A 13,225-nucleotide genomic window follows, 5' to 3' on the forward strand; every position below is an offset into this window, starting at 1 on the left:
GAATTTCTTTGGATCTTGGCATGATGTCTAGCTTTTGAGGTGCTTTTGGTCTACTTCTCTGTGTCAGATAGCTCCTATTTAAAGAGACTCCGTAACAAAAATTGTATCCTGTTTTTTATCATCCTACAAGTTCAAAAAGCTATTCTAATGTGTTCTGGCTTACTGCAGCACTTTATACTATCACTATCTCTGTAATAAATCAACTTATCTCTCTCTTGTCAGACTTGTCAGCCTGTGTCTGGAAGGCTGCCAAGTTCTTCAGTGTTGTGGTTCTGCTATGAACTCCCCCTTCCAGGCCCTTTTATGCACACTGCATGTGTGTTATTTAGGATTAGAGCAGCTTCTCTCTTCTCTCTTATCTTTTACAAGCTGGATAAATTGTCCTCTGAGCTGGCTGGGCTTTCACATACTGAGGAATTACAGACAAGGGCAAAGCTGTTTGCAGGAAGAAAAGAGCAGCCTGAAACTTCAGTGGAAGATAGCTGCAGGGGGAAAGAAACACACAAATGATCTCTTGAGATTAAAAAGGAAGGCTGTATACAGCCTGCTTGTGTATGGATGTATTTTCTATGTGTGGACATACTGTACATCAACCTACTTCCTGTTTTGGTGGCCATTTTGTTTGTTTATAAACAAACTTTTTAAAACTGTTTTTAACCACTTTTAATGCGGCGAGGAGCGGCGAAATTGTGTCAGAGGGTAATAGGAGAAGTCCCCTAACACACTGGTATGTTTACTTTTGTGTGATTTTAACAATACAGATTCTCTTTAAGTGATTTCTTGATTGAAACAGGTGTGGCAGTAATCAGGCCTGGGGGTGACTACAGAAATTGAACTCAGGTGTAATAAACCACCTTTAAGTTATTTTTTAACAAGGGGGGGCAATCACTTTTTCACACAGGGCCATGTAGATTTGGAGTTTTTTTTTCTCACTAAATAATAAAAACCATCATTTAAAACTGCATTTTGTGTTCAATTAGGTTATCTTTGACTAATAGTTAACGGTTTTTGATGAGCAGAAACATTTAAGTGTGACAAACATGCAAAAGAATAAGAAATCAGGAAGGGGGCAAATAGTTTTTCACACCACTGTATATACTTGACCCCAGTCAGAGACTGGGCTGTAGCATTTTGACCTACTTCAGCTAAAAGAATTAATAAAACCACTGCCCCAATAGCAATGTACACCAGATATATTACAATACTACGCAATCATCTACCACTAGTGTTGATTTTACCGAGTAGCTATGTACTCGAGACAGCTGTGACCAAGGGAGGTGGGGGGGGGTGTTAACATACCCATGCAGCCATCTGATCAGATACGTCACAAGTCGCGTTCCAAGTCACTCCTATGCTTCCGGGTTGAAGGAGGAAGTGTGGGAGTGATGTGGAGTGCGACCTGAAAAGCAACGTACGACGTATCGGATCAGATGGGTACAGGAGTATGTTAACCCCCCTCTCCCGCAGTCACCGAGTACGTAGGTAGCTACTCTGTAAAATCAACACTACCTACCATTAGGCCGTTCACCATTTGCTTGATGATGCTGGACCACCCTTTCAAAATGGTGAATCACTCAGCAGTCTACTGGCTATCCTGGCCAATAAATTACTAGTAATTTTGTCCAAGGTGATCAAATTTCACATAAATACATCAAAAGGTGCCCAATTCTGCGGACGATCCATCATTTCCGATCACAGCAGAAATCAGAATTGATCGGTCATGCCCATTAATGGTCAAAGTCCCGCTAGCTTCTCCAATCAGATCAATGGAATCAATCTGAAAACGGATTGATCCCATCGATCTGGGAGGATTGGCTAGCAGAAATATGGCTGTTAATAGCCATGACCGATCGATTACTGTTGTGATCGGAAACAATGGCCACCTTTAGTCTGATTGGCTAGTTGTGAGCCTGTGATCAAGTCTTGCTTCTGCTTCCTGTTTTAGCATATACAAAGTGATTTCAGCCCACCAGAGACTTACAAACCAATCCTTGCTTCTGAATGAGCGTTTAACCAAAAGGCTTAGTAAAATATTATACACATGTGCAGATAAGCCTTTGCAGGCATACACCAACCTCCCTGCACTTTTGGCCTAAAAATAGGCTAAAAGCAAGATAGTCACCTGTATGCACACCAACTTGATTCCACTAGTGTCCCGTGCAGCTTTTGAACTGGCCACTGGAGCTCCAGGCTCACCATCATGTGACCACAGTGAGTCTGGAGCTCTAACAGCAAGTTTAGAAGCTGCAGGGGAGATGAGATGATGCAAGTTGGAGTAAGGATAGATAGCTATATCTTCTACAGCATGCTCTGCGGTGTACTCAGCATATGGTAGACCCCCATATATCCGCTGCAGTCTCCCCCATTTAACACCCAAAATCTGGGTGTCAAAAATTCAGCCTATCTGCATTTATATACAGAAAAAAAGCAAAAACTGCAAAACAGCCACAAACATACCTGATCACCCAGAGCAGCCTGGATGAAGCTGAGCAGAACTTCATAGGTCTCCCGAGTCTCTTTAGTTTTGGGTTTGTAAATAATGCCCACCATTTCATCAATGCCCTCTGATAAGAGGGTGAAGCCCTTCATCTTGTTTATGTCATGTCTGTCTTCATCTCGCTTTCGTCTCCTGTTAATAAAAAAAGAAAAGATTTTGTAAACATGTTTTCTGCCATTGTATTGATAAAACATTAGCAATTCCATATTTAACATAGCACAGCATTTATCAGGTTCAGAAAATGTATTTCAACTCTTTCAAAACACTGAGAAAACTTAAAAAAAAAAAAAAAAAAAAAAAAAAAAAAAAAGCTAAACTGCATTTAGCAAAAATCAATGCCAATCGTAGTGCAACAAGTATTAACGACCACAGTCAAGGTCTGAGGGCTTGTTTACACAAGGGACGTTTTTGTCATTTTTCAAGCACAAGCGATTTTCAAAATCGTACCCAAAACACTTTGTGCAATGAATCTCTAAGAGAAGGTTTATACCAGCGCGTTGCGCTCGCTTTGCGGTCGGCAAAGCGGTGCCTGTACCATTTTGAGCCGATTCTGCCTTAATTGGAGGTATAGGAAGAGCGCTAAACGCTCACAAAATCGCGTTGTGTGGCAATTGCATTTTAAAGAATAAATACATCATATTTATTCTTTTCCGGGTCAAAAAGTTCACTTCCATCAGAGAGTGAATTAAAAAAAGAAGAGCTTTTCATAAAAACGAAACGCCGGGAATAAAAAAAAAAAAAAATTTGCAACAACAAAAAAAAAAAAAAACAATGCGAACGAGACCTTAGAGCAGGCATGGGCAAACTTGGCCCTCCAGCTGTTGAGGAACTACAAATCCAAAAATGCATCGCAGGAGTCTGACAGCCACAGTCATGACTCATAAAGGCAAATGCATTGTGGGATTTGTAGTTCCTTAACAGCTGGAGGGCCAAATTTGCCTATGCCTGCCTTAGAGTCCCTGAAGAACATTTCCCCCTAGGGACATGTTACTGTAATACAGTCCACGTCACAAATGAAGGTCTTGTAAACTTAGTTTGATTGCCCATCATTCTTGTATGACCCCCTGAGGGACAGTTAATGGACAAAACTATATACCCTGTACAGAGCTGTGGAAGACATTGACACTATATAAATACTAAATAAAACTATTTTATTACATAGTGTGGTTACATGCAGTTACATAGCGTGGTTATAAAAAGACATCTGTCCAAGTCTAGAACTTATTTAATTCCTTTTCTTTGTCTGGTTAAAGTGGACCAGAACTCTTGCACAGGCCAGAAGGAAACCAGAAATGCTCCCTGTATGTATTTACAGAGCCTGCCCAACGTCACCTCATCTGTGACAAATCACTAGTGTAATTTGATCTCTCAGCTGTGTCAGTTGGCTGCCCATGCAAAGCAGCTAATTTGTAAACGCAGGATGTTAACCCTATGACCGCTCCCATAAAAGCAGACACGGCAGATTTACTGCGAGATTTGTGTCAACTGTAACAAAGAAATGTTTTTCTTGGTTATTATGTTGTTGCTTATCTTTTAGAGCAGAGAGGAAGTTCTGAGTTCAGATCCACTTTAAAAACCTCCTTAGCGGTAACCCCAAGTCAGGCTTGGGCTGGAAATCCGCAGCTCAGAGCGATAACCTCTAGCTGGATCCATGGGAGGTGTGTAATGAGCAGGGCTGCCGTAGATCAAACTAGCGATATGATTTTTTGGGTCTAAAAGCTTGTGAAAAAACGGCACCGCATTTAAACAAAATCTGGAAGTAATCATACTGCCAGGGAGGTTAATGGTACTCACTTGGCCCGTCTCTCATCCTGCATTGCCGGTTTGGTCTTCTGAGCCTTATCACCCATACGGGTTCCCTCCAGCTTTCCCACCAATGATAGGACCTCTCCAGTGGGCTCATCTCTGCGGGTTCTGTCTATCAGCGAGCGATCAGCTTGAAGTACAAGGTTAGAGTTCTGTATAAGGGAAAAAAAAGTCAAATATTACTATAAAAAATATATGATACACACAAGCAAATGTCTACACTCAATCAAGAACCATCATCTACCTTCCTGACTCTCACAAAATCCCTATCCATCAATGTGTCACCCACAGAGATGGGCAACGAGATGCAAATCATTATGCACTGCATTCCGATTTCATGTAAACTGTATGCAGCTTTTTCCTGGCACAATCAGATTCAAAAGAAAAGTTATTTTAATTGGTCCAATTTTGAATGCAAGAGAAAATGATTTGCATCTCAATGACCATCTGTGGTCACCACTAGGCCTGCTGCCATTCAAGAAACATCGGCTGAGCGTTCAGGTGGCCATGTGTGGGTCAGTTCTTCTAGCATATTTGAACATGGACCTCAACATATCAAAATGATCAATTCATAATCGATTCTGGCTAGGGAACAGATTGAGTGTGTGTCATTCAACCTGTTCCCTAGCCTAAGTCTGCCGAGAAGTCCCGAAGGCAGGATATTTGAAAGGAGGACATCCTGGGGCTGAACTGTGTACGCGACATGTGCTCCACTAATCTGCCTCTTGCCTCCTGTCTGACCGACCTGCAGGAGTGTGCTACATACACTCAGGGAAACAAGCCTGTAGCTCCAGTATGCTATGTTCCATCACTCCACGCTGGCATCCGTCCACTCCTCACGCCTGCGGTCGTGGCCCACCCACGTCGCCCCCCACCATACGCACGACCTTCACCAGAGAGCAGCTCCTAGACTGGGTGCCACGTGGCCCCTCGCCCCCTGAAGCCATGCTCCTATCCAACCAGGTCTGGGACCACATCCGGCAAGTCCTAGATCCCGCTCTGAGACCACAAGCAGGCCGGCGGCGGAGAGGATGCCGTGCAGGGGCCCGCGTGAGGCTGAGAAAGAAGGGAATTCGTTCAGCCATCCCCTCAGTCCTCCTAGGCAATGTCCAATCCCTCCCCAACAAACTGGATGAACTGCACCTACTCTGCGACAGGAAGGACCTCAGCAGAAACACTCCAGCCCTCTGCTTCACAGAAACATGGTTACATGAGGACATCCCCGAGAGCGCCCTCCTTCTCCCGGACTACAACCTCATCCGAGCAGACCGAGACCCTGTCCTTTCCGGGAAGAAAAGAGGGGGAGGCATCTGCTTCTACATCAGCTCCTCATGGTGCCCCCCCCCCCCCCCCGTCAGTTCTTGACAAGAAATGCTCCCCAGACCTGGAACTCCTAATAATTAACTGTAGGCCGCCATACTCGCCGCGCGAGTTCTCCTCGTATGTCCTTGCCGGAGTATACATCCCTCCGGATGCCGATGTCAAATCTGCTCTGCTAGCCCTTAATGAGACCATCTCGCAGTGGGAGACATCCCTCCCGGACTCTCTGTTCATCATCGCTGGGGACTTCAACAGGGCCAACCTCCGACAGGAGATGCCACGCTATAACCAACATGTAGCCTGCCCTACCAGAGGCCAGAACACTCTTGACCACTGTTACACAGCCCTGAAGGCTGCTTACAAGGCGGTCCCATGGGCGGCTCTCGGCTCCTCGGACCACTGCCTCATCCACCTTATTCCCACCTACAAGAGGCGCCTGGAATCAGCTAATCCGACAATCAAGTCCGTCAAAGTGTGGTCTGACGAGGCCAAGCTGAAACTGCAAGCCTGCTTTGATTGCACGGACTGGAAGTCCCTAGAAACGCCAGACCTGGATGAATGGGCAGATAACGTCGCTTCATACATCAGTTTCTGCGAGGACTCTTGCGTACCAACAAAATCGTTCAAGGTGTACCCGAACAACAAGCCATGGTTCACTAACAAGCTTCGCCGACTGCGGAAAAGCAAGGAAGCTGCACACAAGTCCGGCAACCAGGAGGACTACAGGAGAGCGAGAAATGACCTCAACCGGGAGCTGAGGGCAGCCAAAAAGGAGTACGCTGAAAAAATGGAACAACACCTGCGATCTATGGACTCTAGGGCTGTATGGAAGGGGCTGAAGGCTGTCACTAATTACAAGCCCCAACCTAAACATGCAGCACCCAGCCTAAAACTTGCATAAGAACTTAGCAGTTTCTACTGCAGGTTTGAGAACCAGGCACGGGAAGGGCGTCTGGTACCGACCACCCCCGCCCTAGGCCCTGTGAGCAACATCTCGAACCAGTTGGCAGTGAGCGAGGCCGACGTCCTGCGACTCCTATCAACGCTAAACGCCAGGAAAGCCTCCGGCCCCGACGGCGTATCTCCAGCCTGCCTGAAAACCTGTGCCCAACAACTTGCTCCTACCCTCTGCGACATCTTCAAGTCACTGCAGTAAAGCAAGGTTCCCACCTGCTTCAAGTTGTCAACCACCGTACCTGTTCCAAAAAAGCAGGGGGTCGCGGACCTCAACAATTTCAGGCCTGTGGCCCTGACGTCTGTCATTATGAAAACCCTGGAGCGGGTGGTCCTAGCCTACCTCAAGCTCTCCACCTCGCCCCTACTCGACCCCTTCCAGTTCGCCTACAGAGCAAACAGGTCTACCGATGACGCAATCAATATCTGCATGGAGCTCATCAATGACCACCTCGACAGGCCAAACACTTATGTCAGAATCCTTCTCCTAGACTTTAGCTCGGCTTTCAATACCATCTGTCCACGCATACTTCAAGAAGACCTAGCTGCACTTGGTGTTCACTCTAGTCTACGCCTGTGGATCACTGACTTTCTCACCAACAGGTCCCAAGTAAAATATCGCCGCTTAAAAGGGCTAACACCTCAACATATCCGAGATAACCTTAGCTTTGATGAATTGACTGACTCCAGCTTGGACCCTGATACTCTGGTGTTTAAATACAACAAATGTGTGTCCTCCACCTTTGAGACCATTGCTCCTCTGCGCACCAAATATCTTACTCCACACCATCATGCACAGTGGTTTGATAACGCTATAAAAGAGCTGAAAAGACAAGGCCGAAAACTTGAGAGGCTGTGGCGCAAATCTCAGTCCCCAGAAGACAAACATGCCTTAATCTTCCACTTGAAGAGCTACCAAAAGGTAATCACAGGAAAAAAATCATCCTTTCTATCACAAGAGATTGCAAATGCAGTTAACAAACCAGCCCAACTGTTCCGCACAGTGGAAAAACTCTGCAACCCAGCATGTCAAAAACTTAATATCGAGTCTTCAAAGGACCTCTGTGACCAATTTGCCCATTTCTTCACAGACAAAGTCTCCGCTATAAGGTCCGCCATCCAACTTACAGCATCTGAGCCTAATATAGCGCCGAAGACCACTAGCAGAGACAACGTAACACCTTGGTCAAACTTCAAAGAAATTGATGAAGAAGTCACATCAAGCATCCTCCTTCACGTCCGCCTAACTACCTGTGACCTGGATCCTGGCCCAACACAGTTCATGTTGAACTGCCCCGACCTGTTCGTACCGGTATTCCTCAAAATTGTTAACTGTTCCTTACAATCAGGGATATTTCCTGCTTTACTGAAGGAAGCAATCATCAGGCCTCTCCTCAAAAAACCCTCCCTGGACCCAGATGCAATGACCAGCTACAGACCTGTCTCTAACCTCCCCTTTCTGGGCAAGCTAATTGAAAAAGCTGTATACCTCCAGCTAGAAGCCAGAATCCTACAAAATAACAGCTATGACCCATTCCAGTCTGGCTTCAGGAAACACCACAGCACTGAAACTGCCCTCATCCAAATATGCAACCACCTGCTCATGGCAAGAGACAGAGGAGAGTGCTCGATCCTCATACTGCTAGACCTTTCTGCAGCCTTTGACACAGTTGACCATGACATCTTGATAAACAGGCTACAGGAATACTGCGGCATTGATGGCATAGTACTTCAGTGGTTCCAATCCTTCTTGAGTGGCAGAACCCACAAAGTGTCTATGGGGCCCTTCCTGTCCACCCCTGTAACACTTAAGTATGGGGTGCCCCAGGGCTCAATCCTCTCTCCCCTGCTTTTCACGATTTACATGCTACCATTGGGAAAACTAATCCAAAAACATGGCCTGACATACCACTGCTATGCAGACGACACCCAACTATATCTTTCCTTCAAGCCTGGTGTGACAGACCCAACTCTAACTATAAACGCCTGCTTACGTGAACTACAGCAATGGATGAATGACAACTGGCTGAAACTAAATGCAGACAAAACTGAAGTCCTTCTGATTGGAGGGCAGAGCATGATAACAAAACAACTTAACTTGCAGTCTTCACCACTGGGAATAGGAGGCTAATATCTACGCAGCTCTGATCATGTGCGTAGCCTGGGAGTTCTAATTGATGGGGATTTAAACTTCAGAACTCAAATCTCTGCTGTGGTGAAATCATCCTATTTTCACCTGAAGAACATTGCAAAAATCAAGCACCTTATCCCCCCAGAAGATCTGCCAACCTTAGTCCACGCCTTCATCACATCCCGACTGGACTACCGCAATGCTCTATACACTGGCCTTCCAAAAAAGGCCTTGTACCGCCTACAGCTGATACAAAATACTGCTGCCAGACTGCTAACCAACCAACCCCGTCACTGCCACATAACGCCAGTCCTGCATTCCCTTCACTGGCTACCTATAGAATGGAGGGTCCTATTCAAGATCGGCCTACTGACATTTAAATCCCTGAATAATCTAGGCCCTGGATACATAAAAGATATGTTACAGCTGCGTAGCAATCCCCGCATTCTCAGATCGACAGGTTCTAATAATCTAGTCATACCCAGAGTCCACTTGGAAACTTTTGGTCCCAGAGCCTTCTGTCATGCTGCCCCTACGTTTTGGAACTCCTTACCTCAACAGATCAGGACAGCCCCATCCCTGGACGTGTTTAAATCCAGACTGAAAACCCACCTGTTCAGTCTGGCATTTGCAGAAATATAACTTTTGTTGTGTGAATACTTCATCCTACTAATTACTGTATCTGAGAGAGCCTAAGCGCTTTGAGTCCTATGGGAGAAAAGCGCTATAGAAATGTTATTGTATTATTGTATTGTATTGTATTATTGTAAGTCGTCAGGCTGAGCAACATCTGCTCCCAAGTGGTGACAACGAACACAGGGGCTCCTCAAGGCTGCGTGCTGTCTCCGCTACTGTTCTCCCTCTACACGAACAATTGCAGATCGGAGGCAGACTCAGTCAAGGTCATCAAGTTTGCAGATGACACTACCATTGTCGGCCTTGTCACTAAGGATAACATCCAGGAGTACTGTCAGCAGGTGGAGAGAATTTGCAACTGGTGCAAGGATAACAGGCTGGTGCTGAACACAGCAAAGACCGTCGAGCTAATCATTGACTTCAGGAGGTCTGCTCCCTCCCCACCTCCAATCTATATTGACGGCACCGAGGTGGCCAGAGTGCCCTGCGCCCGCCTTCTGGGCACTACTATCTCCAACGACCTCAGTTGGAAGTCCAATATCACTGTCATCCAACGGAAAGCACAGCAGAGACTTTATTTCCTACGGCAGCTGAGGAAGGTTGCATGACCCAAGAGATTCTGACCAGCTTCTACTCTGCCACCATCGAGTCAATCCTCTGCTCTTCCATCCTGGTCTGGTATGATGGCGCCACCGCCAGTGACAAGCTCAAACTACAGAGGGTCATCAGGTCGGCGGAGAGGATCATCGGGTGCCCCCTCCACTCACTTGCACTACTGCACAACAAGAGACTGAAATCCAGGGCATTGAGGATTGCCAATGATCCCTCGCACCCAGGCCACTGTTACTTCAGTGTTCTCCCCCTGGGCCGAAGACTTCGGGCCATCCCCACAAAGACTGCGAGACATAGGAACTCCTTCTTCCCATCGGCTGTCAGCCACTTGAACTCACTCCACATACTCCCATCTGTGCAAGACCAACAAGCGGGGGGCGGGCTGCGACACTCCCGTTCGGTCAACTGAAGCAACAACCTCACAAGGCCAACAAGGCTAACCGCTGGTCAGCTCAAGGCCACAAATGAACTGTGATGTATGTAATTTTTCTGACGCAAATTGTATGCAAATGTAATGTAATCTATCCCTGCTGCTATGCACTCTTCTCTGTTTTCTTCCTGAGCTATATGTATGTGCCAAAAACAATTCCGGGCATGATTGCTCATGCTTGGCGAAATAAATGATTCTGATTAAGGGAACGACGAAGAAAGAATTGGGAAGGCTCAGCAAGATCCAGAGCCTTCCCTCCAAATAGGTGAGAATCTGCCATTTTGTTTGAGGCCAGATGCACACCTAATATTAGCGGTGCAATCAGCCTTTATAAGCCCCTGTGACACGGTGCGGTGACAGGGGCATTTGTATAGGCCTGTCCCCCGGCTAGGGTTGAGCAGGAAGTACATCACTGGGATTCCCAGCTGATCGCGCTCCCCTAGTTTACACTTACCGCATCGCCCATTGACTTGCATTACTGCATAATCCGTGCGGTAGGCACGGATCATGCGGTGACGAGCTGCAGCCTTTGCGTTGGCACTGCAGTAATTTGGATACTTCCGCCACTTCGTGTGAAGTGTGCAAGTCATAGACTTGCATGGCCCTCACGGTGGGGATGTGGCGGGGAAGAGTAATGCGGTGTGAAGCATCATGCAAGTGGTCTATAGCTCACTTCAGGTTTGCTTTAAATGCGTGGCATAGTTACCTCATAACCACCGACAGACTGGCTGCAATAGCCTGAAAAACTACGAGAGGCTGAAGGCAGTGGATGTGCCGCCTGTCAGCTATTCCCATACACCGTGGCTAGTCTACGTTAGGGGACCGATTGGGAATCCCCATATACAAACTTCCGCTTCCATTTCAGTGTTTTGCCCAGAATTTTTTTCCAGGCGGGTGGCATGAAATAGTAGCCTGATGGGTCAAGATGAAAATGCAGGGCAACTCTGCTTACAGCATAGGAGGAGGTGAGCCGATGACAGCCGGGTGGTCACCAAATCTAGCCGGGTGAAGCACCCGGCTAAAAGAGCCTGGGGAGAACACTGCATTTGTAAGAAATAGGGAACGCTACAGCAGTCACTATCCATGCCGTCATTTGAACAGGTTTATTAGTAAAGCTGTGCCCAAAGCCCGGCGGCCAGCTGCGGGTCGCCTATTTCTTACAAACTAGTGGTCGTGACCAAATATAGTGAGTTTACAGCAAGCAGGAACCGGTCGTTTGACTAAAGAGATTCAAATTAGGCCCCCTAAAGTAGACTAGCAGCCATTAACCTGCTGGGTGGTAGCTAGAGCTTGGCATTGGTGAAGTAGCCATTATACTGAGCCCAGCCATGCACAAATGCCACATGGCATTTTTCTGCCACTTGGTAACTTTACCTCCTGTCAAACACCTGACACACACAGGGTTACAGATGCTACCATTTGGCTGAATTTAAAGAGAAACCGTGACCAAGAAATGAACTTCATCCTAATCAGTAGCTGATACCTCCTTTCCCATGAGAAATGTTTCCACAAACTGATCATCAGGGGGCTCTCTATGGCTGAGATTGTGGTGAAACCCCATCCCACAGAGTGATCAGGGATGCTCAAATTCGGCTTCGGGAGATATCCGGATTTTTGCTATCCGGATATCTCCCAGTAATGCTGTGCGGGTTGGGCGGGGGGGGGGGGGTCAAGCTTACCTCTCTGACGTCTTCTTCGGTCGTCCCTCAGCGCCTCCCACGATGCGCTCCACGCGCGTCACGTGATTACAAACACTTCCTCCTTCAACCCGGAAGGAGGAAGTGTTTGTAATCAGGTGACCGCCGCTTGGAGCGCATCGTGGGAGGCGCTGAGGGACGACCGAAGAAGACGTCAGAGAGGTAAGCTTGACCCCCCCGCCCAGCCCGCACAGCATTACTGGGAGATATCCGGATAGCAAAAATCCGGATATCTCCCGAAGCCGAATTTGAGCATCCCTAAGAGTGATGTCAGGACCATGGTCCTGACAGTTTCCTGTCTGTGAACCTCATTGCATAGTGGGAAATAACAGCGGTTTACAGCTGGGTCCAACTGCCAGAAAAGCAAGCAGCATCTCCTTCCACTGACATCACCTGCCAGCAGTAAAAATATCACCATGTGGTAAATGTCAGAATGTAAATTAGGGAGAGGAAATATTTTACAATGGGAAAACACTGACTAAATCATTTTTACATAATTGTAAAAAAATGAAGCACTTTTTATTACATTATTTTCACTGGAGTTCCTCTTTAAGTCCAGCCGAAAAGAGCACTCGACGCTGGCAGAATGAACTGCCTGACAAGCACACAGTTCAGCAGTCATCTGAAAGCAGTCGATTGCCTGGAGTCCTTATGGCACTTTTTCGACAGCCCATAAAGCGATTGTGAATCCAAAATTGTGCATTTCCCACAGCGATCGCAGTTTAGTTTTGCAGCCATTGATGCGATTGCTCTGGGATTGTTTACAAAATGCTGCATCCAGCGCTTTGCAATTGCAAAACTGCAAGTGAAAACTCTCCCAAGGATTCCACTGTTGCAGCACCCTGCCAATTAGCAAGCGCTGCCAGTGAGCCCCAGGGCGTAAAGGAAGGCACCAAAATAATGGTATTACATTTTTATCTTCTGACAACACATCTATAAATCACACCATAGAGCACATTTACCAAGACAAATGCACAGAACCTGTAGCAGAAGAAGCTAGGCGTAACCAATCAAAATTCTTGCTAACAACTGAAGCCTGTTTGAAATGGCCCTGTTGGTGTTCCCATGTACCTCCCCAGTGATCATGGCAACTGGCACAGCAAGTCCCAGCAAGAGATTAGTGGAGACCAAAAGCTTTATGA

At 46.8% G+C, this 13,225-nt stretch overlaps 1 protein-coding gene across 1 annotated transcript in view; it reads right to left on the reverse strand.

The window, feature by feature from the left end:
- The window catches only part of SNRNP200 (small nuclear ribonucleoprotein U5 subunit 200), an 87,571-nt gene that overhangs the window by 69,357 nt on the left and 4,989 nt on the right, over window positions 1-13,225 (reverse strand). The window contains exons 2-3 of the mRNA XM_068274847.1: window positions 4,292-4,455; window positions 2,458-2,629 (exon numbers count right to left, since the gene is read on the reverse strand). Of these exons, the coding sequence (XP_068130948.1) occupies window positions 2,458-2,629; window positions 4,292-4,455 (336 nt within the window). The remainder of the gene's footprint in view (window positions 1-2,457; window positions 2,630-4,291; window positions 4,456-13,225) is intronic.

The sequence above is a fragment of the Hyperolius riggenbachi genome, chromosome 3 (assembly GCF_040937935.1).
Source record: "Hyperolius riggenbachi isolate aHypRig1 chromosome 3, aHypRig1.pri, whole genome shotgun sequence".
NCBI classification, from domain to species: Eukaryota; Metazoa; Chordata; class Amphibia; order Anura; family Hyperoliidae; genus Hyperolius; species Hyperolius riggenbachi.